Here is a 27,703-nt window from a genome sequence, read left to right on the forward strand (position 1 = left end):
GACAGCTTTTTTTTTTTTTTTTTTTAAAGACAGGGTCTCACTCTGTCACCCAGGCTGGAGTGCGATGGCCTGATTCCAGCCCACTGCAACCTCTGCCTCCCAGGTTCAAGCGATCCTCCCACGCCAGCCCCTAGAATAGCTAGGACTATAGGTGCCTGCCACCACACCCTGCTAATTTTTGTATTTTTTCTAGAGATGGGTCTCGCTATGTTGCCCAAGCTGGTCTTGAACTCCTTACCTCAAGTGATCTGCCTACTTTGGCCTCCCAAAGTGCTGGGATTACAGGTGTGTGCCACGACGCCAGGCAGACAGCCGTGGTTTTGTGGCTCCTCACATGGCCTTTCTTGTGTGCTTGAAAACTCTGGTGCCCCTTCCTCTTCTTACAAGAATGCTAATCCTGTTGGATTAGGGCTCCACCCTTATGGCCTTATTTAACATTAATTACTTCCTTAAAGGCCCTATGTCAAATATAAACACATTGTGGGTTAGGTCTTCAACACATGAATGAGTGGGGGACAAAATTCAGTCCATGATACTCAAAGAAACAGAAATTAATTGGTATCTGAGTAGAAGACTGAACTTGTAGTTGATAATACAAGAGCTGTGGCATTTTATCAGTAAGTGTGATAAAAGTTTAATGTGCAGGGAAAATGAAATATCTTTATCCAAAAATAAGCCTTATGAAACAATTAAACTGAATGTTTGTATTTAAATTTAGGGTTATGTAGGGAATGGGAGAAGAGAAGGGAACAATCCCCTATATTTCTGGAACAGTCAGACTGAGGTTTGAGGTACAAAGGAAAGGTGAGTGGGGCTCAAGAAAGAGTACAAGCCTCTAGGATTGGATCATTTGCAAAATTCTCCCACAAAGTTTAAATGATGTGGACTCTCTAGCACAAGAACTGTTTGTGTAAACATGCAGAATATATACAATTTGTTAATCAGCAAGTACATAAGATTGTTGATGTGCATGTAATAGCCAGATCCAGTCCCAGGACCACTTGGTTATCGACCCAGGGGTCTTTTTCTCTTTAAGAATGCCCTGGTTCCCTCTCTCCCCTTACCCCCAGTCAATTTCCTGTTCACAATTCAGCACACTCAAGAGGTTTTGTAAGGAGAAGTTTTTGCTAAGTCAACAAAAAACAATCCTTTTATACTCTTCCCTCTTACAATGAATGTACTAGTACATTTGTATTACTAAGGGAAGTCCCTAAAGTACCTAAAGCACCTACTCCCACATGAAACAAGATATTCATTCCCCAAGGAAACATGTGCCCTTCAATGTGGCATGTACCTGGAAGTTTGACTTTGATAGCATTCTATTGCAAGGTGCAGAGAAGAATGCCAAGGTCAATGCTCCAGGGCCAACAAGCTTTTTCCAGCCTCTCCAACAATCCAGCCTTTTCTCTTTTGGTTCACAGACATTGAAGACATGGTTGTTGGACTCATCAGTGAACAGCTTAATCTTCTTGAAGATTCTTTACTTTTCCTAGTCCAGAGAGATTTGTTTGGGGCTTTTAAGTGTTATAATGGAACAAGTTATCAATTTTATTCAAATGGGTCTACTAGGTATAAGTGTCCTCCTACTCAATTGCACTATCTATTGCACTAAATTAATCCTCTGATTGGTCTATTAGCCTCAGAAGGATTAGTATTTGAAAGGGTTAAATGCAGTTCTCAATCAATTATATTTTCATTATGTCACGACTATTGATTTGTCCCATTAGACACATTGTTCCTTTAAATTGAAAACTGAAGCAGTATAAACATAATAGATTTGTATTTTCTTTTTAAAATGAGGTACTATGTAATAAAGATCTCAAAGTGCTAGTCCTTCACATCCGGAAATCAGGAAGAGAATTAAATGCCCTAAGGCATACATTGTATGTAATGGATTAACTTTCTCTGCATCTAAAATGGTAGTAGTTATACAGTTCTTGAGAGAATTAAGCAAATGTCACTCAAAACATTTTGCGCTCTATAAACCTTAAACCCGGTTTGCAAAAGTTTTCTTTTTCTGTAGTATGCTCTATATATTTCTATGAAGTTTCTGATGCCCTTTCACAGAAAAATTCTTCATTACAATAACAAAATAGGATTATCAAGTAATAAGCAATATTGGTTTCCATAACCAGTATCATCTTGCAAAATGGTTCTTCACGATGTCTGATACATTTATTTTCTAACGCACTCCAGGGTATGAAATGGTGAAAGGTCTGTCTTCCACTTAACCACTTAGGAAACCAAGGAATATAAAGTTTTTGGTTTAAACCACTATCAAAGATCACGTGGGTGAAAAGACCTTCCAAATTGTAGGCTAACTGGGTCAGAGGGATATTAGCGGATGAATGTTTTCTATGATCTTACTATTCCTCACACAGGGGTAAAAGGTCAGGTCTAACCTCATGATCTCCTGGTTTCCGAGGCGCCCTGAGGCGATGGAGTGTCCCGGTTAATTTTGTGGTAGCCCTCGGGAAAGGCTACGTGCCTACAGGTCTCAGTTGTGCAGCAGCGGCACCGCTCCTGGACCCCTACTGCCTTCTGGGCTCCTAGGCTTGCGGAACAGATCAGGAGTCGCCGGCATTGGGGTACCAAGAGGACGCGAGCTGACTACCTGACTCCGGGCGGCGCAGGACGCCCGCCGCGCGAGGGGCGGGGGCTAAGCGTATCGAGGGGCGGTGCTCGAGAGCGCGGGAGGCGGGAGAGGCTGCCGCGCCGTGTGCCCTGGCAGCCGCAGCCCCGCCCCGCCGCGTCCGGTCCCGTCCTGTCCCGCAGCGTCCCGCCAGCTAGCTCCTTGCACCCTTCCCGGCCGAGGCGCTCCTCGGTGCTCCCCGCGCAGCCATGGCTCAGCACTTCTCCCTGGCCGCCTGCGACGTGGTCGGATTCGACCTGGACCACACTCTGTGTCGCTACAACCTGCCCGAGAGCGCCCCGGTGAGTGGCGCGGGCTCCGGGGCGCACTGCGCGCAACCTCCATGGCGGCTGGGGCTTGAGTTTCCTCCAGGTTTGGGCAACGGCGGACGCTGCTGGGGGCCTGCGGCGGCCGAGTCTTGCCGCAGAGCGCGGCCTCCAGCGGCGAGAAGGGGCGGAAGTGTGCAGCCTCCGCTCCGCGCCGGTGCCGTGGGGACCGGCACATTTACCTCAGCCATTAGCTAATGTTGAGAGGGGTAGGGAAGAACGAAGGAGGGGCAAACTGCGCAAGATCGGGCTGGGGAATCGGTGATTTCTAGGGCCGAGGAGGGGCGGGGTCAGGGGCACTGGGGCTGTCCTTGAAGATCCCACGTCGTGGAACTTTCTCTGCATGTCTTTCTGGACACCAGCTGATTGTGGACACAGCCACTTGATTTGGTACTTGCATTTTTTTTGGCTGCATTTTTCTATTTGCACGATCAACCACCCATCAGTGTTTAAACTGCAATCTGGGAGAGATGCGTAGTATATAGTGTAGCGTATTGGAAGGAACACTAGTTGAAAAGTCATTAAGATCTTAGCCCTAGTTTTACCTTCTATCAAGAGAAGAAAATAAATATTTACTGCGCATCGACTACGTGCTCCGTGCACTTTGAATACATTCCAGTCCTACCAACAGTCTGCAAAGTTTGGGTCCTCACTGTGCCCTGAGGGAGGGGGACATGGAGTATGCATGCTTCCAGGCCTGTACACTCAAATTAATTGCCCTCCCTCCACTATTCCTTTGGTTTCCCAATTCCCAAGGAAACTAATTTTGAAAAGTTACCAGATTTTTTTAGTCCAAGATCTAAGCAACCAGACAGAAAAAGAGCTGGTTATGAGTACAGTGGTGAAAGCGAGGACTTCTCAGCCAGACTGCCTAGCTTAGGACACCAGCTCCACTGTTACTAGCTCTGTGACTTCGAGGAAGTTACTTAACCTGTGCTGCTTCTCAGTTTCCCCATCTGTAAAATGGAGCTAATAATTGGATTTACCTCACAAGATTGTTGCAAGGATTAAATGAGTAAGAGATGTATAATGCTTAGAATAGTACCTTGGCAAAGACAAGTGTTTGCTTTTATGGTTACCACCCAAACCATTTGGAAACCTCACAGTTTATGGGTAGAACTCTAGATCACTGGTGCAGACATCAGCCAGGGCTGTGCCCCATTATGGGCACCCGCCAGTTCAGGTACACGTTAAAGGTCAAAAAAGAGTGGCTGCCCGAATTTCTCGTGTGTTTTCTATGCCCAGATGCTAAATTTTTTTTTAAACGTCCTTTTTCTGCTGTTATACTTTCCTGCTTTCCTACCTTACAGGTCTGGTTTCCTTAGTCACATTGAGAATTAAGAAGGCTTTTTTACTGCTTGATTCTTTGGCCACTGCTTCCCCTAGGTCTTTGATACATGTTTTCCTTCCCTCTGTGTCTTTCGAATCCTTCCTGGTTCACAGTTTTGTGTGTCTCCTCTTTAGTTACCTTCATTTGGAGGTAATATTGTTAAACCACTGTCATGTTAGAGCTAGTGTTGTCCATAGGTGATCATAAAATTTCAGAATATAAGATTCTCAAAGACGAGGTTTTTTTACTGCAAACCTGGAGAATAAGTGATGTTTAAAGCTTGAAAACAGTAACCTATTGAGTTTTGGATCATGTTTGGTGTGGAAATCTTTTTTATTTTAAGTCCCACAGTGTGCTGAGCACCATGCTAGAGCTGAGGATACAGAGATCAACACGCAGGCCTCCAGGCAGCCTTACACAGTAGGCAAAAATGCTGAAGAGTTAGTCTTGGTCCCCTGTGGTGGGTAGTATGACCTGGGTCTTGCTTCACGCTGCCAACAGTGCCTGGAGGGCCTCTTTGCTCTGCACAGAAGCTCTTCATCCCATCAGGCCTCATCTTAAACATCGTTCCCCTTAGGAAGTCTTTTTGGCCCTTAAAGTCTGCCCTTCCATTCTAAGCCCACCTTCAGTTTTCCACAAAACTCTTCATTCCTCATAGCACATGCCGCATGATATTAACACTTCCTGTTTACTTGTTGGACTTCTCCTAGAGCCCAGCGTGATGACTCCATCAGTATCTGTGACAGTTTCTTGTGTGTTCTGTGTGCCGAGCTTAGTGCTGGGCACATACTGGGCTCAATAAATAGACTGAATAAATAATAGGTATTTTAATAACAGAATATGATACAGCCATGATTCATATAAGCGTGCTGCTTATATGAATGGATTTAATCCTTACAACGTCCCTGTGAGGTAGATATTATCACCACTGTTTAATCACTTAACAGTGATTTAGTCACTGTTTAATCACTTAACAGTGATTTAGTCACTGTTTAATCACTTAACAGTGATTTAGTCACTGTTTAATCACTTAACAGTGATTTAGTCACTGTTAAGAGAGCATCAAGCAACGGGGCACAGAAGGAAAGTGTATCCAGGGCAACTAAGCGAGGTAGTCCGGCTGTGGATTTCTGCTTCTTCCCATCTTGCTGTCTGTATGGTGCCCGAAAACACAGAGGAAAGGCCGGGAGCTGGCAGGTGAGGAGGTGGAGAGGAGTGCTTCACCCAGAGGAGTTAGAGTAAAGGCCAGAACCTCGAGGTGAGCAACAGCACCAGGAACTGCTGGGTGCAAGCAAAAGGTGGCAAGTTGCAGGAGAAGATGGTGGAGAAGTCAGTGGGGGCTGCATCATGGAGAGCTGTGAATGCCTCTCCTTTCAGTTTTGTAGGCATTTAACAACTGCACAGAGTTGTGCAAACACAGAACTGAGTGTGTCCCCCTCACATGAGGCCTCAGGAAAGGCATTCTAGAAGAGAGGATGACACGTGGTTTCTCCTCTCTAAGGTTGCAGACTCAGAAGTCTGATACCAGTCAGTTAACGTAGATGTGTGAGTGGGAGAGTGGGGTCCCAGATATTGCATGCTTATACTAAAAAAAAAAATTTGTTTTTTATTTGAAAGTCACATTTACCTAGGCATTTTTAAATTTTATCTGGCAACCTTAAGTGGAAACCAAACATAATTTGTAGGCTGCATATGGACCACAGGGTACCAATTGGCAACTGCTGTAGAACATGTATTATTATTACTCCTGAGAGACTGTGAGGTGGTGACAGCTAAGGCTGGGGGAGGAATGTCATGGAGAGCCCTGTGCCATGAAGGCTTCTAGAGAGACTGAGCGTACTCTAAGGACAAACTGCAAGAAGCCTTCTGCCTAGACCAGGGGTTTCAGAGTACAGATGCCCCTGCTTTTCTTCACACTGCTTTTCTCTGCTTCTTTTCCTTGTCCATTGGCCCCCTTCTCTCCTGTTACAGAAAAATCTCCTCCACAAGGTAAGGAACACAGCTGTTGCTGTCCCTGTTGGCATCTCTGATGGAAAGGGCTCCTTTCTTCCAGGAGAATTCGAGTGTTTTAGAATCACATGCCCATATCTTAGACTAATCACTTGAATAACTGGAGAAACTCAAAAGTGCCTCAACGAGAGGCAAATCTAAGGTGTACAATAGCTGGCTCTTAGGGGCTTGTGAAAGCCAATTGTTAACTATTCAGGAATTGTGCAAGCAGGTAAACTGCTGTTGGTGGCTTGAAACAGGCCATGGTGGGAATATTTACACTGTGGAGATGGGCAAGCGCTACCTGTCAGGGCAGTGTTTTTGTTTTCTGTTTTTTTGTTTTGTTTTGTTTTGTTTTTAGCAGCATACAACATAATAATAGCAAATACTTAAATTGGATTTGCTGGTGTGCCAGGCTCTGCTCTAAGCATTTTACATCTGTTAGCCCTGCGGCACTGGTTTCTTATAAGCAGGATCGTGATGTGGACTTTTTATTGTCCATAGTACTTTGTACCACAGGGTGACTCTGTATTTTTTGTTGCTTTTTTCCTTTTAATGATTGAATAAAAATCTGTAAAACATGCAGGTCAGTGATTTTCAGTGTTCTCTGTGCTTCAGAGAGGGCCCTCTCTACCCTGTGTGCTTGGAAGCTCTGGGTAGTTTTAAGAAGTGTCACCTATGGTTCTGAATCACCACCAGGGTTAAGAACTGTTGGTATATAGTGTTAACATAATGTGGTTCAATTAACAATTGACCTGGATAAGGTCACATTGCACTGGATGGAAGTACATGTGTAGTGATTTTAATTAGCTTTATGACAGGGAGCAACTCGATTTGACATTTCACAAGGAGCCTTTGCTTTCTCCATGCTCATATCCTGACACTCAGACCCCGACACCCCTACTCCAGCTGTGTGCAGGCCCCTCAGTTTCTGAACCTGAGTTGCCCCCCATTCCCTCTGCATTCACCCAGCGAACTGCTGCATCTAAGTATCAGTGTAAACCTCACTACCCAGGAGAGATTTCCCCCGCTCCTCTGCCTCCCTCTTCTCCCTAAAAGTATGACATGTTATCGAAACCTGTTGTGGGTTAATATCTGTAGAAGAAGGGTCAGATTGTTCAGTGTGTCCTTTTGGACACTGTGCAGGTTGACTCAGACCACTGTTCTGCTCAGGCTCAAGTGTACCCAACACTGGCCAAAGAACACTTCGAGGTAGAATAAGGTTGGACCATCTACCTTTTGTGCACTTTTTGTTTGGTATGTACAGTTCTTTTAAAGTTAGCCAGCACTTAAAAACCAGATATTTTACTCAAAAACCTAGCATTTTTTTGTTGTTGAGAAATAAGATCTGTCAGCAATCAACAGAGTATTTATTATTGTAATTATTGTACTTGCTTCCAGAGGCTTTCTTTGTCCTTTGTCTTTAGATTTTTTTTTTTAATGGTTTTTGTGTATGTGTGTGTGGAGAAACAAGAGTGATTACCTGTATCTGATAGAGGCATCATGACTTGTTTAGATCACCTTCCTGGTCCCCATATGTATTTCCCTGACATGGGGCCTTTCTGGCCAGAATGGACCAAGGATGGATGGATAGAGTGGTCATCATCTTTATTGTCTTAGTGATGTATTAAATAAGTTTAAAAAGCTTTGTCAAGTCTTAAATTATGATCTCCAACCCATTAGAATTCAGGAGTAGGGTTAATAATTGTCTTTGGTTGTATAATTGTATGCTGACGGTATAATTTTGAATGGGACAGCTACCTGGGGCATGCAGGGGATGATAAATTGCTTGTGAAGGAGAATTATACTGCAGAACTTCACAATTACCGATATTTCCTTCCTCCTACCTGCCCCCATCAGCAATTCCATTAGGGTTTTAGGTCTGTGACATTAAGAATGAATAGTGGGTGTTATATTTAATCTGTTTTTCTTCCCCTTATTTGCAGCTCATTTATAATAGCTTTGCCCAGTTCCTAGTTAAGGAGAAAGGGTACGATAAGGAATTGCTCAATGTGACCCCAGAGGATTGGGATTTCTGGTAAGTTCTTTTTTTTTTTTTTTTTAAGTCTGTACATTTCCTGTGGTTCTAATTGTTACTGATAAAACTGTAATGCTTTCTCTTCTAAGAAGATGGAATGTGAAATGTGAGATTGAGTCAAAGGACAAATGCCTTCTATATTAAAAGTTTTGTATTTAATGAATTAAAGTGTTTTCTACTTTAAACAAGTTTAGACTTGCCTAATTAAATGTGAAAATAAGCTAAGAGCTTATGTGACTAGTTTGGATATTTTCATATAGTTTAAGTTTGTCATAATAGTTTCAGAGGTTAGTAAGAACTGTTTCTAAAATTTACATCTTTAAGAAAAAGGTTTGGTTTACTATCTTTTAAGAACTATAAGAGAAAAGGAGGAATCATCACGTTTTGAGTAAGTCTGAATTAGGACAATTGGTTTTCTGTCATTTAGTTCGACATTCCTAAGACTCTTACTGGGAATTCCCTTCCTAGGTTAGGACTCTCAGCTTCCCAAAGCTTCGTTTGTCTTCCTCATTTAGATAACAAAACAAACAAATATCCTAAGCCACTTTAAATTGTTCAGTTTAAAATCAGGCCAGGCAGGCGTGGTGGCAATTCTGTAATCCCAGCACTTTGGGAGGCTGAGGTGGGCAGATTGCTTGAGTCTAGGAGTTGGAGACCAGCCTGGGCAACATGACGAAACCCCAACTCTGCAAAAAATAAAAAATAATTAGCCAGGTGAGGTGGCACGTGCCTGTATTTCCAGCTACTGGAGAGACTAAGGTGGGAGGATTGCCTGAACCCAGGAGGTCCAAGCTGCTGTGAGCCATTGATCATGCCACTGCATTCCAGCCTGGGCTACATAGTGAGATCCTGTCTCCAAAAAAAATAAATAAATAAAATCAATAACAATACTAAACCACATGAAAAATACCTACACTATGTTGATCTAGTATGCATTCTTTTGATATTTTGTTAGTCTTTTTTGATGTAACATTTTTGTAGAAGGAAGAAACAGTAACATGTTACTATATGAAATTACTGACTCTGGAAATTTTACCCTGAACAAAAGTAAATAATCCTTCTAAAGTACCCTGTCATTTTTTGTTTAATTCCCTTGGTATTTGGTAGCCATTATACCACTTTGCTTTTATTATTCATAATAATGAATCTGTACTCACCTTTCTCCCCAAATCCCACAAGTCTTTTACAGTAAAAGGAGCTAAAACGGTATTTGACTTTCTTTTAGTGGTTTTCTATTTTATTTTATTTTATTTTATCTTATCTTATCTTATCTTATCTTATGTTATTTTATTTTATTTTATTTTATTTTTGAGACAGAGTCTGGCTCTGTCGCCCAGGCTGGAGTGCAGTGGCGCAATCTCGGCTCACTGCAAGCTCTGCCTCCCGGGTTCACGCCATTCTCCTGCCTCAGCCTCCTGAGTAGCTGGGACTACAGGCACCCGCCACTACGCCCGGCTAATTTTTTGTATTTTTAATAGAGATGGGGTTTCACCATGTTAGCCAGGATGGCCTCGATCTCCTGACCTCGTGATCCGCCAGTCTCGGCCTCCCAAAGTGCTGGGATTACAGGCATGAGCCACCGCGCCTGGCCATAGTGGTTTTCAATGATATGCCTTGTCCAGATGGCAAGTTCTTGTAACCTGACCTAAATTGAGACAAATTCTAGAGTGTAGGAAAGACTGGCTAAGTGCTTAACTTGTAGAATATAAATGTGTGTGTGTGTGTGTGTGTGTGTATGTGTGTTTTATTTAGTGGAAAACATTTGTACATTTTAACAAAGTCATGGGATGATGTTCAGGTTCTTTTTTTCTCTTTTGAGTTTTAGATTTATCTTCTGAAAAGCCTAAAGATTTTACAAACTAAATATGCTGTCCTTGTTTACCTATATAACAATTTTCCTTTTATACCTGCTCAGTGATAGATATTTAATTTTACAGTTCTTAGATATTCTTAATTGTGTGATTAACATATCATTCCCCTGGGTGGCAGAATCCCTTTTTAGCATTATGATGTTTGGAAAATATAGGTTGTTATTTCTTAGGTTAGCTAAATATATGAATTGATTAATAATCAAACTTTCCTATTTCAGTTGCAAAGGTTTGGCATTGGATCTAGAAGATGGGAACTTCCTTAAACTTGCAAATAATGGCACTGTTCTCAGGTAATAAAACTTAGTTGTGAAGTCAAAACTTTACCTTCTCTGAGACACTTTATTACTGAGTGGCATATGACCCTTACAGTATGGGTTAAATATGATTATTTTAATTAATCAGATGACAGATTGTCTGTCTACATGTCTTTGTATGAATTGTTTAAGCCATTTAAATATGAATTTGTGAGCATTAGATTTAAAGGTCTAGTTCCTTTAAGTTTACATCATTAGAAATATTTGTAGGACATACAGTAGAAAGTTTATAACCTGCTACGTCTCATTGACCACCCCTTCTGGCAAAAGAGCCCAGGAATTTTACTGTTTTAGCTGACTGTGTGGCTGCCTAAAATAAAATTGGGATTCTTTTTGTTAAGGAAGAAAGAATGGGTATTGGGTAGGGGTTGGTGGTCTATACCCACCACCCTCTCTTTCTTTATTTATCCAAATTTGGCCCTGTCATGCAGGGATCATGTTGTGTCCTAGCTCCTTTTGGAAGTTTTTCTGGACTGTTGCAAGTCTCATCAACCTCTTCCTCCTCCCACACTCCAGGCTGACTTTCTTTACTTCTCTCCTCTCTGAGTGGGCCCAGCCTCTCAACGGTTGCTAAGGGTATGACAAGCAGTCCAGAAGCAGCTGCCATCACTGCTCTGTCTCTCACAGGGCACCAGGGAGGGAGCATCTGTTTTTTCTCCAGTACTAATAGTACAGGCAAGTCAACATGGCTATGAAGCTATACCATTTATTACATACACAAACAGGATCAGAATCAAAGGAGAGAGCTCCCAGACCCCTAATATGTACTCTCTTTTGATGCATCATTCTTTTTGCATGATGCAAACTCCCTTCACACTTTCCCCCAACCTTCCCCTAAGGCGCATCTAACTAGAGCAGGTGTAGCCCCACCTTTGGTATTTTGTAGTTTGTTTCCATGTTTATTTCTCAGGCATTGAGAGATAGGGTATGTGTAAATGCAGCTTTGTCTATGACCTTTAACTCTTCTGTCAGATTCTCACAGTGTTCTTGGCTATCTTCAACCACAGTTAAAAGAATGAAAAGCTTTCTACAATTTTGTTTCTTTCTCTCTTTGTTCTATCTGTCTGTCCCTGTCCCAGTACCCCTCCTACAAGGTCTGTCTCTCTCCATCCAAGTCCTGGCTAACCTTTAGTTTCTCCTGAATTTATTAGCATACCTCCTTGATGCTTTCTTTCAACCAATATAGTAGATTCCTTCTCTGATCATATTTCCCATTCAGGATTCTTTGATCTTTACATATAGCTTTCTAAAATGTTAACCCCTTTATAAAAAGGAGCCCATTTGTGATTTTCCCCCATTTGCTTTTCTTATTTTATTTCTTTTTTCCTTCATATTATTTTGTGCCACATTATAATACCAAGAGAATAATACTCTCAATCATTATAATTTCTCATAATAAACTACATTAACATTTCAACTATTTCCTATGATGAACTACATTAACATTTCAACTACAGTAGTCCCTCCTTATCCTCAGAGATTAGCTTCCAAAACCCCCAGTGGTTCCTTGAAATCATGGATAGTACATATCCCTATGTGTACTATGTCTTTTCCAATGATAAGGTTTAATAGATATAGTAAGAAAATATAAAATATAACAACAGAACTCAGAATGCTATGCAGTTTAAAACTTACGAATTGTTTGTTTCTGGAATTATGCCCTTAGTATTTTTCAACCCAGGTTGACCACAGGTAACTGAAACTGTGGGAAAGCAAAACTGGATAAGGGGGAACTACCATATTTCTCTATAGCATAGGATTCTCTTAACTGGACAAAAGCAGTATTTCAAGCAAAGAAAATACCTACTTTCTTGTCATGTTGCTCTGTTTTTCCACATTTCTCTTCGATTTCCCTATTTGGTTTTAGCCATGCTGTGTCCTTGAGTGGGCAGGTCGCTCCTCATCTTGTCTTCACAGTCCTGCGTGCTCACAATGATCCACCTGTGGGTGCCAGGTGCTTCCTGTGCCTCCTATGGGCCCGATGGACTCATGCTTTGACTCTGGTACCTACTGCTCTTTCTCCAGTGCTGCCAGAACCAGCTTCCCACTAATCCACACAGTTGTTTTCTAATTGCTCCAGGTATGTTCATCTTATTTGTGTAGTTAAACGACAACTTCTCTAAAAAAGGGTGGTATCTTATCCAGTGTTGACCTCAGAGTGAGTATCTCCTAATCACCTGCTACTTGATGGATTAAAGCGGGGAAGTGCTACAGCTGCCCACAGAAATGCTTTACGGAATCCTAAACAGGGAGGCACCCAGTTGAAAACAGAAAAAATACATATGTTTTTGTTAGCTCCAGTGGCAACAGGGATCAACAGTCACAATGATAGAGGAAGGGGCATTCAAGGAACCATTGATGAGCAATGTGCATCCTCTCTCAAAATCAGGGCAAGCCATGGCACCAAGATGATGACTCCAGAGGTGCTGGCAGAGGCATATGGCAAGAAAGAGTGGAAGCACTTCTTGTCGGACACTGGAATGGCTTGCCGCTCAGGTATGACTCAAATGAGGCAGCTCCACCATCCGCTCCCTGTTTGTTTTGTACCCTAAACCTTTGATGTCAGGACAAAGAAGACCCCCCTTTCCCCTGCTGGGCAGGATGCCAAAGGGAGCAGCTTCAGCTTTATAGCAATAGGATGTATTTTTTCCAAGTGTATTTGACTTCTGTTTGGCAGATGGTTCAAAATACTGTTCACAGAAGATTTTATTGGCACTCCTTTTACCTGTACTTGTTCTGGTTTAAAGATTAGCACTTAGGAATAATACAGTCCTTAGTTGTCCTGTATTCTTTATCAGTTTTGTTTTGTCCTCAATCCTTACTTTCTCCATCTCTGATTCCTCCAGGCATTCACATTACCTACCACTCCTATTTTCTACGATTATCTTCCTTACTGCCGGTTTAGTATCATCTGCCTTTGTCTCTTATTTTCCTGTTTTCCAGATGATTTTAACTATTTTTATTTTCTACTGCCTTTAAAGAGTTTCACCATGGGTAAATATGAAATGATTTTTCAGAAATGATTTATAGACATAGATGTGCATAATTAATAGGGAATAGTTAAATGTTTTTATAAACAGACCTTATTAAAAATCCTAATTATTAGTTTTTTATTTGTTCCAACTTTTTTGACCATTTTGCAGTTTTCTCCCACACTACAGTATTGAATTGCACCTTTTCTCCTTCAGAGAATATAGTAACCTGAAAATAGTTGCAATTACTCCTCGTTCCTATTGTGTTTGCTTTGTTATATTTGCTATCTTTTGAGAGTTCTGTTTTGTTTGCTTGTTTGTTTTTATAGCGAGCTGAAAATGTCAGGAAGTGTGAGTGCTCTTGATAAAATTAGTTGATAGGAGAAACTAATATTTCACATTGGGGTTAGATATAGAATGCCTTTGTATACCTATCAAGTCAGATGTGGGGAAAGCCTCTTACTCAAATGATGGTCGAGAACTGCTGTTGTCTCTCCAGATGTTGGCAGGTGTAAACAGGCTCTTCCTTTCTCCTGGAAAAGCCAGGCACATAGCTGAGTGTTTCACTCTGAAATTCATTAAGAATCCAGAGTATTTTAAAGAATAAAGTACCCAGTTGCTAAAAGAGCGTTCACTCAGTAAGACACATCTGTTTACCCACTGTTTCGCCCACTAGAGCGCGCTACCTCTTGGAATCAGTAGCTTCATCTGGCGCTTACTTGGTCAGGAGCCTTCTGAGAATGGTCCCGGGAGTTTATCTGTTCCTACTTGGGTTAGTTAGGGAAGTGTTTCCCATCCAGGTACCCAGTGGTCAGGTTGTGACACATAATAGAGGCCCTTTGTTTTTGCAAAATGAGGGAGAGCTAATGCCTTTAAAAAATAATATGAGTTTTTTTAAATGTAGAGAAGTATGAAAGAAGGAAAAAAATGGCCTGTGATACCACAGCCCAGTTAAAGTTTGTTTACGTTAAATATTAATCTCAGCACATGGTTAGAAAATTTAAATATTATAGAAATGAATAGAAGGAAGAGTAATTGTCTTCAACTCCTGTCCTATTTTTTAAAGGTATACAAATGGAATTATGTATTTACCTTGCTCTTTTCAATTTACATCTTGGAGATTCTGGCATCAGCACACACACACTAGGTACACTTAGTTCTTCTAAATGCTGGGATGCTCTGCAATTCAGTGCCTGTATCGTGATATATTTAATCAGGCTCCTAGCAATGGACATTTATGTTGTATCTGGTGTTTCACCATTACAAACAAGCCTGTGGTGATGTTTTCATGAATGTATATTTTGCACTTTCATACATATATCTAGGATAAACTCCTAGAAGTATACTTGCTCTAAAGATATACAGGTTTAAAATTTTGGTAAATATTGCCAAATAAGTCCTTTATTTTCAGGAACTCCAGTTGATTTTATATTTGTAGCTTTCTTCTACCTTTAAGTATATTAATCCTCAGAGTTAAGAACAGAGTTGTAAAGTACATTCCCTATCACTACATTTAGGAAATTTAAAGCACTGAGGGATGTAGAGATGTTTAATGACAACTTGTTTGATAATCTCTTTTCAGGTTGTTGACCTAACATAAGAACAGTGTTCCTTGCCAGCTGATCTCCAGAGAGCAAATCCCTTTGAACTTATCTTCCCCAAATGGTAGATTATGCAGAAACAGCTTGGTCTAGTGGAAATCACAAGGGGCTTAGTGCCAAACAGTCCTGGATCATATTAGCTCTGTTATTTGCTGGATAAAGTGACTCTGGTACTAAGTCACTCTTAGCATCAGTTTTCTCATCTTTGAGTGGAGATAATACCACCTTTTCAGAAGTGAGAACCTTTGTTAACATAAATTGTTCCTTTCCCCTCAGTCCTTCATTTGCCATTCTACCATGGCCACTAAGACAAAGGGAGTAGGGTTGGTAGTAGTTTCTTGGGGAGCAGTTTTTCTCTGTGTAAAACTTAATGGTTATAGGACTTGATCTTGATTCAGAGGCTTGTTTTGTTGAACTGGGCTCACTAATCACTTCATTAGCAATGAGCTGTCTCTTCTATACAGAGGTGGACGTTGAAGCTTTCATGTGGTACAGTGTCAGAGTTTGGGTGTTGGGTGAGGCATTGCAAGCAGCCTGGCCCAGTTAACAGCTCAAGGCTGAACAAGCCCTTGTGTCCACACAGCGGACATTCAGCCCAAGTTCAACAGTCAAATGACCTTAGCCTCTTGCTAAGGGTGAAAACCAATGAGCTCTTCTCATTAGGTTCCCCTGAATTATTTAATTAGAACTCAACCCTTACTCAAAATCAATAGTTCAACTCTTAGACTGAATTTCATCTATTAGTACCCACAAAGGAAGAAGAATGGGAGGAGAAAAGCAAGGGTATGTAACTGGCAATGCTGGGATGCTTCCTGCTCCAACAGTGCATGAGACAGCTGACCATGAAGTTGGGTCAGTCTACTGTCAGGCCAAGCGATATGACAAAGTGCAGATTAATGAACCTTGGGAAGCTTTGCCCACTGTCCTAAGTCTTGGGAGTCCTGGAGTGTCATACAGTCTTACAGCATAGCAAAGCAGAGGCAGAAAAGCACATGGCATATCATCTTCCTTTTTTTCCAGATCACTGGTTCTTCACACTGGCAAAGCCATCCTAACCTTTCTTAGGAATTAAAAACAGCCTGAGAGGTTCCCCTAACAATTCAAGCTGTGAAAAAATGAAAAACAGAAGGAGTATATCAACCAAAATATTTTTAACTGAGAGAATGGATACAAACTGGCACAGCCATTTTGTGAACTAACAGAAAGAAAACTTTGATTTTTTTTTATACATTTTAAAATAGATTTACAGGAAGAAGTAAGAGGCAGAAAACAATATTCAGAGGAACAGAACCCTGGCTTCTGCATATGGTTTTCTTCCAATTTCCTTATAATACTTCTGCATTCCAAAGTAATCTATTTGCTTATTGGATTACTCATTCATTCATTCAGCAGACATCTATTGAGTGCTTAGAATATGCTGAACACTGTGCCCAGTCAACGCTAAAGAACAAGACAAGTGTGTTCCATAACCTCATATACATAGCTTACAAATGGGGGGGGGGGGATCAAAATCAGGTGATTATAATGATGTATTCAAGCACCTTACTATTAATGTAAAATCTGGCTTTACCTATTGGTTCTGTTTGATTCTTCTTTGTATCAAGCGTTCTCTAGGGAACTATATGAGGTTGGATTCCCTCAGAAGCAGAGTGGTTACTCCTGATCCCAGTAGTCAGGAGTGAAGGAATGAGAGGATAAGACATGGAAGGAACAATGGTTGCTGGACTCCACTGGGACTTCCAAGGAGAAGCGCAGAGAATACCTCCCAGAGTTGTCTGTCCATGGAACAGGAAGCAGGGCATTCTTTTACTGGTTCCTGAACCTGTTCTAAATGTGAAGTTTGTTTGCCACATGGGCTCCAGAGCCTTTGGGAGAAAGAGAATCGACACAGTTGTGCCAAGGTGGGGTGGTGCTATTAGCATAGCAGTGGCTGCAATCAGATGCAGGCCAAGGGGATGTGACATGGGTCATCAAAAGTGTCTGTTCAGGGACAGCAGATCCAAAAGTCACATGTGCCAAAGAAGGGCTCAAATGTAATTCTACCTTAAGGTCATACAGAATAAACCAAATCCCTCTCTTCCACGAAATCTTGGAATGTACCTGTCCTATACTCTACAGTTTTTAAGCACACTGTGTCTTCACATGGCATGATTATATTCTACTTATCACCCCAGTTTTTTTCACATTATACTGAATTTGTCTTAAATGGCATAAAAATAGAATGCAGTACTCTAGGAGGGGTCAGCCAACCAACCTCTGAAAAAGCACTATTGTATAGAGCACTTCATGGTACTCCAGGGTTAGGTAAATTGATTGTTTTGAAATTCAGTGACATAGATAACATCATATGGCTTTTTCATATTCTATTTTATTTTTTGTATATACTCTTTTTAGTTTTTACATTCTTTAAGATGACTAAAATATCTTTGAATACAATGCTTAACTTCTAGATATCATATTTTAACTTTCTTGTGGTGCCCTCAGAGCTTAAATCTTTCTTAAAAGACAATGACAGCCAATAATGGTGCCACTTTGAATTGGAATGGAGGCTTCTTCAGATAATTAAACAAAATCTAGTGTCTCTTCAGCCATATTCCTGTGTATTTCACATGCATGCAGCATTATGTTGTTCCCAGTTTAAAATTTTGTTCTTTTTTAGGAAAGTATTACTTTTACGACAACTACTTTGACCTGCCAGGAGCTCTTCTGTGTGCCAGGGTGGTGGACTATTTAACAAAAGTAAGTGGGGACTCATTTTTTAAAACTATGATATGTAGTCATAAATTGGAGGACCTAATTATATATTGCTTCTGAGTTGTGATTTTGCTTAGTTTCTTCCTTGTGGTTTCAGAGCTGACTGGGAAAGAAAAACATGGTGAATTTGGTTCAAATATTTTTGGAAAATTAAATAGCAGTGACCTTTTTTTTTCTCTCAGGAAAAATAAACCTATTCTCCAGCAGAGGGGGCAAAAGTTTAGAAAAAGAAAAGAAATACAGAACTTGGATCTGGACAAAACATTTTTTTTAGCAAAATAAATAGTTTCATTAGCAAAATAAAAAAGTTAAAGGTGATTAAGAAAATCCAGCGTGTCTTTAAGCATTCTAAATAATATAAAATAGAAAAATTGGATGAAATTTAAAAATTCACCATTTTGAGCATCATTTAATGAATATAATTACTTTTTGTACTGTACTGTATATCAAGATTAAATAGATCTCTGGTTATACTAGTTTATCCTTAGGACTTAAGACCTATGAACATCAAACAGATTTATATGTCGGAATCAGTTTCCTTTATGCATGTCTTTTAAAAATAACTACTTTTGGGGCCAGGTGCAGTGGCTTAGACGCCTGTAATCCCAGCACCTTAGGAGGCCAAAACAGGCGGATCACGAGGTCAGGAGTTCGAGACCAGCCTGGCCAATATGGTGAAACCTCATCTCTAATAAAAATACAAAAATTAGCTGGGTGTGGTGGCGTGCACCTGTAGTCCCAGCAACTAGGGAGGCTGAGGCAGGAGAATTGCTTAAACCCGGGAGGCGGATGTTGCAGTGAGCCGAGATCACGCCACTGCACTCTAGCCTGGGCGACATAGCGAGACTGTGTCTCAAAATAATAATAATAATAATTACTATCATTTTGATAATAGAACACAGGTAATGCTTTATTTGTGAATCAGAATTACATTTATGTGTTGTGAAAGTTTCCATTGAGCAATAGTTTGGGTGTGTTTGTAGAAATCTTAATGACACAAGATGGAGTCAGTTTCTCATTCGGTAGTTACTACAAGGAAAGTGTATCAGTCTTTAAATATTTTGAAGTTTGTATAATTAGATATAAATATCTAGTAGTCTGTCTTTGTTTAGATAGGTCACTGGTTAACATTTCCAAGGAAGCAAAGGATCATAGGGTTGTATATTTTAATGTAATGTTTATTTGCTTTCTGATTAAAAAAACTTAATGAAAACAATTTACAGTTTGGATTTGGAACCTCATTCATCTCTTCTATTGAGACTTGCAGCTCTTTCATATCGAAATTCAGGTTAAGTGTGCACTGAATTCTAAAGTAACTAGCTTTTGGGGTTTTAGGGCGTCAGTCTTCTTAGTCCCATTGATGCCATAGTATGTTATATAACACATTCTGATATCCCAGAAATTATATAACACTGTGAATTTGCTGTGTTTAAAAATATTCTATAATTTTTAGACTTTATAATGAGTGGAAATTTTTATTTTATTTGGGCTATATGAGCTATATTAAAATTTAGTGATATGTATGTGTATATGTAGCAGTGATTTTCGTGGAAGATTTCTTTTTAAAATCGCATTTAGAAGAATGATAACTTTATTATGTTTTGTAAAATATAAACTTATATCAGAATATAGTAATACAGATGCTCCCTAACTTATGATGGGGTTTTTTCCTGATAAACCGATCATTAAGTCAAAAATACTATAAATCCATTTAATACACCTAGCTTACTGAACATCATAGCTTAGCCTAGCTTATCTTAAATATACTCAGAACACTTCCATTATCCTACTGTTGGGCAAAGTCATCAAAAGAAAGCCTATTTTTTAATAAAGTATTGAATAGCTCATGTAATTTATTGAATACTGTGCTGAAAGTGAAAAACAATGGTTGTATGGGTACTTGAAGTTAAGTTTCTACTGAATCTTCATCACTTTTGTACCATTATAAAATAAAAAAATTGTAAGTCTAACGATCTTAAGTCAGGGACTGTCTGCATTGTAATTGTTTGCCAGCATTTTTCACTATGCTTAAAAACTGAATTATTGTGTTTGTTTCATTTGGAATTATTTTTTCAGCTGAACAATGGTCAAAAAACATTTGATTTTTGGAAGGATATAGTTGCTGCTATACAACACAATTATAAAATGTCAGCTTTTAAGGGTAAGTATTGTGAAGAGGGGCCTTCTGATACGTGTTTGTTAAGCTATGTTTGTCTAGTGAATTAGCTGGAAAGTAGGTACTTTGCTGTGTATCTTACTTAGGATTTAATTTGAGCTTAAATATTATCATAAAGTTGGTTCTGACTACATTTTCAGAGGTTCTTTTATTTGTGCTTCTTTCATGGCTATAATTGCCCATATTCCAAGCTGTGCTGTTACACTCTCCTTTACCATGCCTGCCACGAGGGTCATTCTGTGAGTTCCCTAGAATTGAAGTCCAGTTTTGCTTTTTCATGGCCTGGGCATAAGGGTTGGTGACTTGTAACCATTAGTGTAGTAGTTATAGACAGGTGGGCAAAATGTCTGCCGGCAGAAATTTTGTTCTTGTTGCTTAAGGAACAAAACTGGCTGACCCAGAGTGAGGGTAGAGATATCACCAATCTTGAGCCCAGAGTTTTACCTTTCCAATCACAGCTTTGCTTGGATTACACAAGATTGCTTCTAAGGAATAAATAGATGCCTTTATAGTATGTTACCTCAGTGACTTGAGCCACATTGTCCTGATTAAACTAATAGGATGATGGATTCTTAAGAGTAGTATTTTTCAGCTTGGAAAAAATGTTGCCTTTTGATTGACATAAAAAAATTGCTTACCTTTTTAAAATGTAATTCAAGCCATCAAAACAATTTTAAATATTATAACTAAAAACATGTCAAGACAATAAATAGTAACTGCAGAATATTTGTTCAAACTGCATATTTCTCTGTCACCTGCTTCTTTTCCCTCCCAGGAGAAAATTACAACTTTGGGGTGATTTTGTCATTTTTCTATCCCTAGTCATCAGCCCTTGACCCTGACTCAGATTGCATGTGGTTTTGTGGGTACCTCTTCACAGTCAGCACTGAGTGGTTGGGTCTGTGGGAATAAAGATGCATCCCCAATATAGGGACATATCCATGACAACTGTAAAAGCCACCCATCACTTTATTGTCCTACTTTTTTATTAACTTTGAACAATGAAAAGCCTTGAAAGAATGGTTGAGAACAGCAAATTGCTGCTTTCAAATTAATTCAGCATAAAAATCTATTGATGTTATTTTATTGTGTCGTAAATAAGGAGTAGGTAAAACATTTTGTGCTTTAATAAGTGAGGCACAGCTTAAAAGTTTTAAACAGCAATATAAAAATACAGTACAGAGCATAAATAAATAATATATCTCCACTTCTAGTCAAATTTTGAAGCCCTCAGTGTTAATTATAACTTCACTTGAATGGGAGGCACAAGGTACATGTGCTAATGTTCTGTAAATCCAGAAAATCATATCACATAAGATTCAATAAGTAATTAAAGAAATCAAATTAATCACACTTGTGTTAAATAAATAAGAATAGGTCAGATACCTGTTTACAAGTTATGCTGGGTATATAAAAAGCTTCTCTGCAATCATAGAAAAGTTTGAAAAGGTTCATTGATGAAAGCACCTTGCATTTCAGATGAACTTCAATATTTTGGGGCTTTTTTATATAAGAGCTTTAACAAGTATATATGCACCTGTATATTTGAATAGATATTGATGAAAGGGGCCATACAGGCCTCAGAGTAATGCACCATCAGAAATATTTTAGGGGATACAGTGTCTTTTAAATTTGAATATTCAAGTATTTAAGTTCTACAAAGTTATATGATACCTCCTGGATGTTTCCTAGAAGTTCTCATATTCATAGTTAGAAACAGGCTTTTTTAAAAAGGAAATGCCGAGTTTCTCAAATCAAATTTCACATAACTTAGAGGTCTATATCTGGTTTTTTTTAATGTTTTTTTGTTGTTGTTTGTTTTTTGTTGTTTGTTTTTAACATAGCAGGACTTCTTTGGTGATATTTTTTAATATTGGAGAAAACCTTAAAGAGCCTTAAGATTGCTAACTAGAAATTCAAGAGAGGCTTCACATACGTTTTTACGTTGCTGCTCACTTTTCAGGGGGAAGGTTTGTTGGTCTGATAGCTCAAATCTGTATTTCAGAAAATAAAAATTACATTCTTTTCAGCCTACCTCCATATGCATTTTGTAGGGTGGGGTAGAGTTAGAGAATGCTTTTTCTAGCACAAGATTTAGATTAGCTCTGTGGGGTGTACTCACATTGGAGCCACTAGGAATCCTGAGAAAGAGGAGTGGACATACTCAGAGGAGTATAGGCCATTTGACTCGGCATTGGGAAGCTGGAGCCACACCTGGTCATTTTCTGTGAGATCGATGATGGCACTCCCTGAAGCCTGATCCAGGTAGCCTTTGGTGTATTCATCATAGGTGTACATTACAGGGGTGCCATTCTTATACAGGCCTACCCAAACATGAGTCCCTTTCACATGCACGTGGTATGAAAAATAGTATATTCCTGGTATCCGACAAGTAAAGATTCCAGTCCTTGGGTCATAATGCTGTTGCCTGTTATACAAAATTTTATCAAATGGTATGGGAGTTCCTATTGCTGGGTAAGCTTTGGAGAGAATAACAGTAAAAGCAGACACAGGCATTCCTGTTACCCCCTGGTTGGCACTAACAAGAGGGGTCCCAGAAAGACTGGGCCTTTGGCCTGCCTTTATAAAACCCTCAGGCATGACTGCTTGACCTGGTGGGCCTGGAGGCCCAGGGGGCCCCGGAAGACCAGGCTCTCCAGAGTGGCCTCTTGGACCTGGAGGCCCTGGTGGCCCAGTGGGTCCATTGAGGCCCTTAGTTGCTATGCCAGCTGGGCCAGGAGGACCGGGACTTCCTGGATCCCCTTTAGACCCAGGGAATCCTGGAATGCCTGGTGGCCCAATAGGGCCTCTAGTACCTGGTATTCCAGGGGCACCTCTTGGGCCAGCCTCTCCATTGTGTCCGGGCATTCCCTTTGCTCCTGCTGGGCCCACAGGGCCTGGGAGACCAGGAGGTCCTCCAACTCCAGGATCACCTTTTGGGCCTGGTAACCCTGGGTTACCCTTAGGACCATCGAGACCTGGTTCTCCTGGGTACCCTGGTTTTCCATCTGACCCAGGGGAACCCCTTTCACCCTTAGCCCCAGGGTATCCTGCAGGCCCAGCTGGCCCTGTCTCACCTTTAGGGCCTGGGAGACCATGGTTACCCGGGATGCCTTTTGGTCCTTGGGGTCCCATATTCCCAGGGGGTCCACTCAGACCTGGCTTCCCAGGAAGACCTGCTGGCCCTTGTTCCCCTTTGGCACCTGGACCCCCAGGAAGGCCAGCAGGTCCTCTTTCTCCCTTCAGGCCTGGCAAGCCTGGTTTCCCAAAGCCAGGAGGCCCTGGAGGCCCAGCTATTCCTGGAGCCCCAGGGAGACCTTTTGTTCCTGGAATCCCTGGCTGGCCTGGGGCTCCAGCAGCTCCTGGCTTTCCAATGCCTTCTGGTCCTCGTTCCCCAGGAGGGCCTTGGGGACCTGGTGGGCCAATTGGTCCCATTTCTCCTGGAAAACCTCTATCACCTTTGATGCCTGGCTGTCCTGGAACCCCATTTTCACCTCTTTTTCCCACTCCAGGAGGGCCAGGTGGTCCCGTGGGACCCTGAGGGCCTGGAAGACCCCTCTCACCTGGACGACCAGGAGCACCATATCCCATTTCCCCTTTCTGTCCATTCATACCAGGGACTCCTGGTGCACCCTTTTCTCCAGGAAAGCCCCTGGGTCCTGGGGCTCCTGTGGGTCCCTGTTGTCCAGGTTTTCCTGACACAGAAATTCCAGCCGGTCCAGGGATTCCAGGTGGTCCTGGTGGGCCCCGGGGTCCTGGTAGGCCAGCTGGTCCAATATCTCCTTTTGGTCCATATGGTCCTCTCTCTCCTGGTTTTCCTGGGAGTCCTGGCACACCTGGCTTCCCTACAGCTGATGGTCCCGGTGGTCCTGGCAATCCTGGCTCTCCTTGGAGTCCAGGACTTCCGTAGCCTGGTTTTCCTGGTGGTCCAGAAGGACCCGGGTGCCCTCGAGGTCCAGCAGGGCCTGGTGGACCAGGAATACCTTGCTCTCCTCTTACTGCTATACCTAAAAGACACACCCAACACACCCACCCATAGAAGGGGATGGTTAGTGACATTAAAGAGAATCATTGCCTTTCAAAATATGAATTGGGACACGATATTTCAGCACCATTTATTGCATGTAGACAGAACAGTCTGAAATGGTTTAGATTATATGTTTTATACTGTTTTAAAAAACTCTGCTGCAGAAGATGGTTTCACAAAACCATGGCTACCATAATACTTTTATCCCATGACAGTGATTCATGAAAATGAGCTAGGATTGAAGAATTCCTCTAGAATAAGTGCAGTGGAGGTAAATTTAGTACATTTATTTTGGGAAAATCATGTACAGAAAAGGCAGAAAAAGACAGTGCAGAATAAGTGAGAAAATATTTAAGAACTATAAAAATTTTCCCTCCCAAAGCTACCCTGTCAGACATAAAAGAGAAACAGAATTAATTCCGATTTACATCTGCCATGCCTCTGCTGAACACAGGTTAGATTTTGGTTGATTTACTTTTACCTCAGAATATACTCTGAGCTCTTATACTCTCCATTATTGACTTAAAATTGAAACAAAGAACTAGAGAATTAGACATAATAGGTGAGGTACATAAAATAGTATTAAAGTACTTACCTAAATACAAATATATAGTGTTTGATTTCATAGAGCTGTGAGTTCACTTGATCTGATAAACTAAACTTAAACTAAAAATCATAGTGCCTGTGATGTGAAAAATGCTGCTGGGCCACAAGTATGGGGAAAGCACAGGGTAGAGATGTTTCTGAGATTTGGAAAACATTTGGTGTATATAAATGCAGAGCAAATCATTAAAATAGATATGCCGAAATAGGAAAATAATTGTTTCAGATTTAGATATTTTTGGTACTAATTAGAGTTATATTTCAATTTGAAAACATTTATTAATAAATACATAGAGCTTTCCCCATGGATTTTCAGAAAATGACATCAGGAAAAAGACTGTGAGAAAAATTTATGTAAAAGATTTCCATATATTAAATATTTCATTGATTGTAGTGTACATACATGATTATATTATGTATAAGTGGATATTGATGTATTGCAAATAGAGGAATAAATAAGGAATTTTTTAATGGGTTGGAGGAATAAAATAGTGTATTTTTTAAAATGCCAACTATGTTAGATTGAGCTTTGCTTCAGAATCTGATTATAAGGGTCATGTTCACACTAAAAATAATTGTCTTAGTCTGATTGGAAATCTGTTTTACTATTAAAGAGGAGAAACAAGTCAATGGAAATGAGTGCATTGGGCGTCATCCGAGACTGGAACTCCAGTGACAGGGCGAACTTTGTCACTTGGAATGTTGTCCTAATGGGTCCTCAACTTCTCAGTGCAAGAAAGAATTTGGCTTCTGTTGAATGCTTGGGGGACAGCCCCTGTTTGTAGGTTGTCATCTGAAAAAATTTTCTTCATTCAAGATTAGGGTGGCACAATCCTCAAGGTTAAAACGACTACTTCCTAGTATTAAGTTTTTTAAATGCCACAAACTGAAATCGTGATTGGTTGTGTCAGAATGTGGCACGTGCATCTGCCCACCAGCTGTGGAATCCTCTGCAGCATAATTTAGTATGTTTTGACAGAACTCTTTTTTAACCTGTGTTGGATAGATATGCCTAGGAATTATGTAATAACTCTTTGAATTCCTGTTTCAACTTAATGTTTTACTTGTATAGACTGTGGGCTTTTGTGTTTGTTATGGTGCATTAATGTCTGCCAATGGATGATAGTGTAGTTGAGTGTCTATCTAAAAAGAGACTAAGGTGGATTTAGTAGTTTAAATACAGCTTCAGAACTTTTCATTTGTTAAGATATTTTCATTTGTTCTGCAAAAGTAGCCAAGATAATGGTGTATATTGAGAAGATCAAAGTATTTTTAACCTTCTAAAATAGTGCATTTTCTTTTTAATTCAAGACTTTGTTATGCTCTTATTAAGGTATTAAAAAGTCTGATTTTTGTGATCATGGAAACTATTGAATCCAGTGCTGTTTGTCATAGCATTTCAAATTGTGTTTGTTGCTTCAAGTAAAGCAGAAGGTCGCTTTGTCTTTTATTTTTTTCTTTACTAGCTTTTAAATTTAAAAATTTTTATTTATATTTTGAGACATTCAAAAGTATCTGTTGTATACCTGTGCATTTATTTTCAAATATTAAGTTTCCTTTTGTGAAATATTTTAAATTCCATCTTTCTTCTTAAAAAGACAATTCTATAAGTTTCATTGCTCAAAATGGTTGTTCCCAAAAGCATAATATTTAAACTTTATAACAAATATCCTTAGCTTTATTTACAGTATAAAATACATAATTAAAAAATTATGGAAAGGGAGTTTGAAGCCTACAGTCAGTTTATATTATTCTGTAGATATTTTATAGGCAGTCGTGTCAGTTGCTGTTAAATAAAATTAGTGAATATGAGGCCTAGAAGTTGCCCTCCTTTGAGAACCTTAGTGCTTTATATATATTATCTCAGTAATCTTCAAAGAGTAACCAAGAAAACTGGACAGGTAAGCAACAGATTCAAGAAGAAAGTTAACTTATTGAAGGCTATATTAGTAGCTAAAAGTAGTAGAAATAAAACTAGGAGTAACAGAAGTAGTAGTAGAAGTAATAGCAACACTTAAAGCACTTTACAGGTATTAATTCATTTAAACTTCGCAGCAGCCCTTGAGATAGCTGCTCCTCATTTTACAAATGAGGAAACTAAGGCATGGGAGGACAAGTAACTTACCTCAGGTCACACAGCTTATGCATTACAGTTAAGTCTCTGCATTTTACCGCTAAACTATATTCAAAATATATAAGTAATTATGAGAATTGCAGTTTCATTTGCCTGCTTGGCAATTCTCATAATTACATTTGTTCATTGTTGGGCGGGGGGGCCATCAGATTTTTTTGATAAGACTTGGTTTTATATCTGTTTGTGGGCTAGTTGAATTAGTTTTGAAAGTAAATGTTTAAGTATTCAGCCAAATAAGCCAGCTACCTTCTTTGTACAATTGGCAGTTATTTTTAGCTTAAAATTTTTAAACTTGATTAGTTTTGATTAGATCAAGATTTTTGGATTACATGCAGTTATTTGTGCAAAAGCAGCATCTGAGAAAAAAATTTGTACACACAAAAGTTGTGATTTTCTGCAGATATATCTTTCAACTATATTTTCAAGTATATCCTTTCTACTACACTTATTGGATATTCTTGTTCTACTTTTTTCACAGATCACTTTGTTGTAATAATTTGGGCTAATTCAGAAGTTTGAAAGTAACACCAAAGTTAAACACATTTTGTTAAAGAGATTATTAAGATTATAGAAAGCAACAACCAACTTGTTAATAGAACAAAATATACAATTCAGTTTACCTTTACTCTTTATGGTGTAGGGAATGAAGAACTGTGTCTTGGTGTTGGGTAGTGGGCCTTTTATGCCTGTGGGCGTTTGGTATCGTTCAGCGTAAAACACTCCATGAACCAAGTTCAAGGATACTAGCAGCAAAAAGGGTATTTGTGGCAGCATATTCTCAGATGGATTCTGAAAAACAGAAAAGAATAACTTTATACAGCATTGTTATTAACCTATTTTTTAATCTCATGTTTCACAGATGAGTTCTTTATACAGTTATCTATTTTTTTAACCTATCCTATATATTTTTAATATGTGCCATAAATAAGTGAGAGA

At 39.9% G+C, this 27,703-nt stretch overlaps 2 protein-coding genes across 2 annotated transcripts in view; one reads left to right on the forward strand and one right to left on the reverse strand.

The window, feature by feature from the left end:
- The first annotated feature begins 31 nt into the window (after nt 1–31).
- The window catches only part of NT5DC1 (5'-nucleotidase domain containing 1), a 146,241-nt gene continuing 118,569 nt past the window's right edge, over nt 32–27,703 (forward strand). Inside the window, exons 1-6 of the mRNA XM_004044564.5 lie at nt 32–2,934; nt 8,224–8,315; nt 10,405–10,476; nt 12,890–12,996; nt 17,733–17,812; nt 19,904–19,988. Of these exons, the coding sequence (XP_004044612.1) occupies nt 2,842–2,934; nt 8,224–8,315; nt 10,405–10,476; nt 12,890–12,996; nt 17,733–17,812; nt 19,904–19,988 (529 nt within the window). The 5' untranslated portion in view covers nt 32–2,841. The remainder of the gene's footprint in view (nt 2,935–8,223; nt 8,316–10,404; nt 10,477–12,889; nt 12,997–17,732; nt 17,813–19,903; nt 19,989–27,703) is intronic.
- COL10A1 (collagen type X alpha 1 chain) overlaps nt 20,955–27,703 on the reverse strand; it is a 39,880-nt gene continuing 33,131 nt past the window's right edge. Inside the window, exons 2-3 of the mRNA XM_063707810.1 lie at nt 27,388–27,556; nt 20,955–24,010 (exon numbers count right to left, since the gene is read on the reverse strand). Of these exons, the coding sequence (XP_063563880.1) occupies nt 22,122–24,010; nt 27,388–27,541 (2,043 nt within the window). The 5' untranslated portion in view covers nt 27,542–27,556 and the 3' untranslated portion in view covers nt 20,955–22,121. The remainder of the gene's footprint in view (nt 24,011–27,387; nt 27,557–27,703) is intronic.

This window comes from Gorilla gorilla, chromosome 5 (assembly GCF_029281585.2).
Source record: "Gorilla gorilla gorilla isolate KB3781 chromosome 5, NHGRI_mGorGor1-v2.1_pri, whole genome shotgun sequence".
Classification (NCBI taxonomy): Eukaryota; Metazoa; Chordata; class Mammalia; order Primates; family Hominidae; genus Gorilla; species Gorilla gorilla.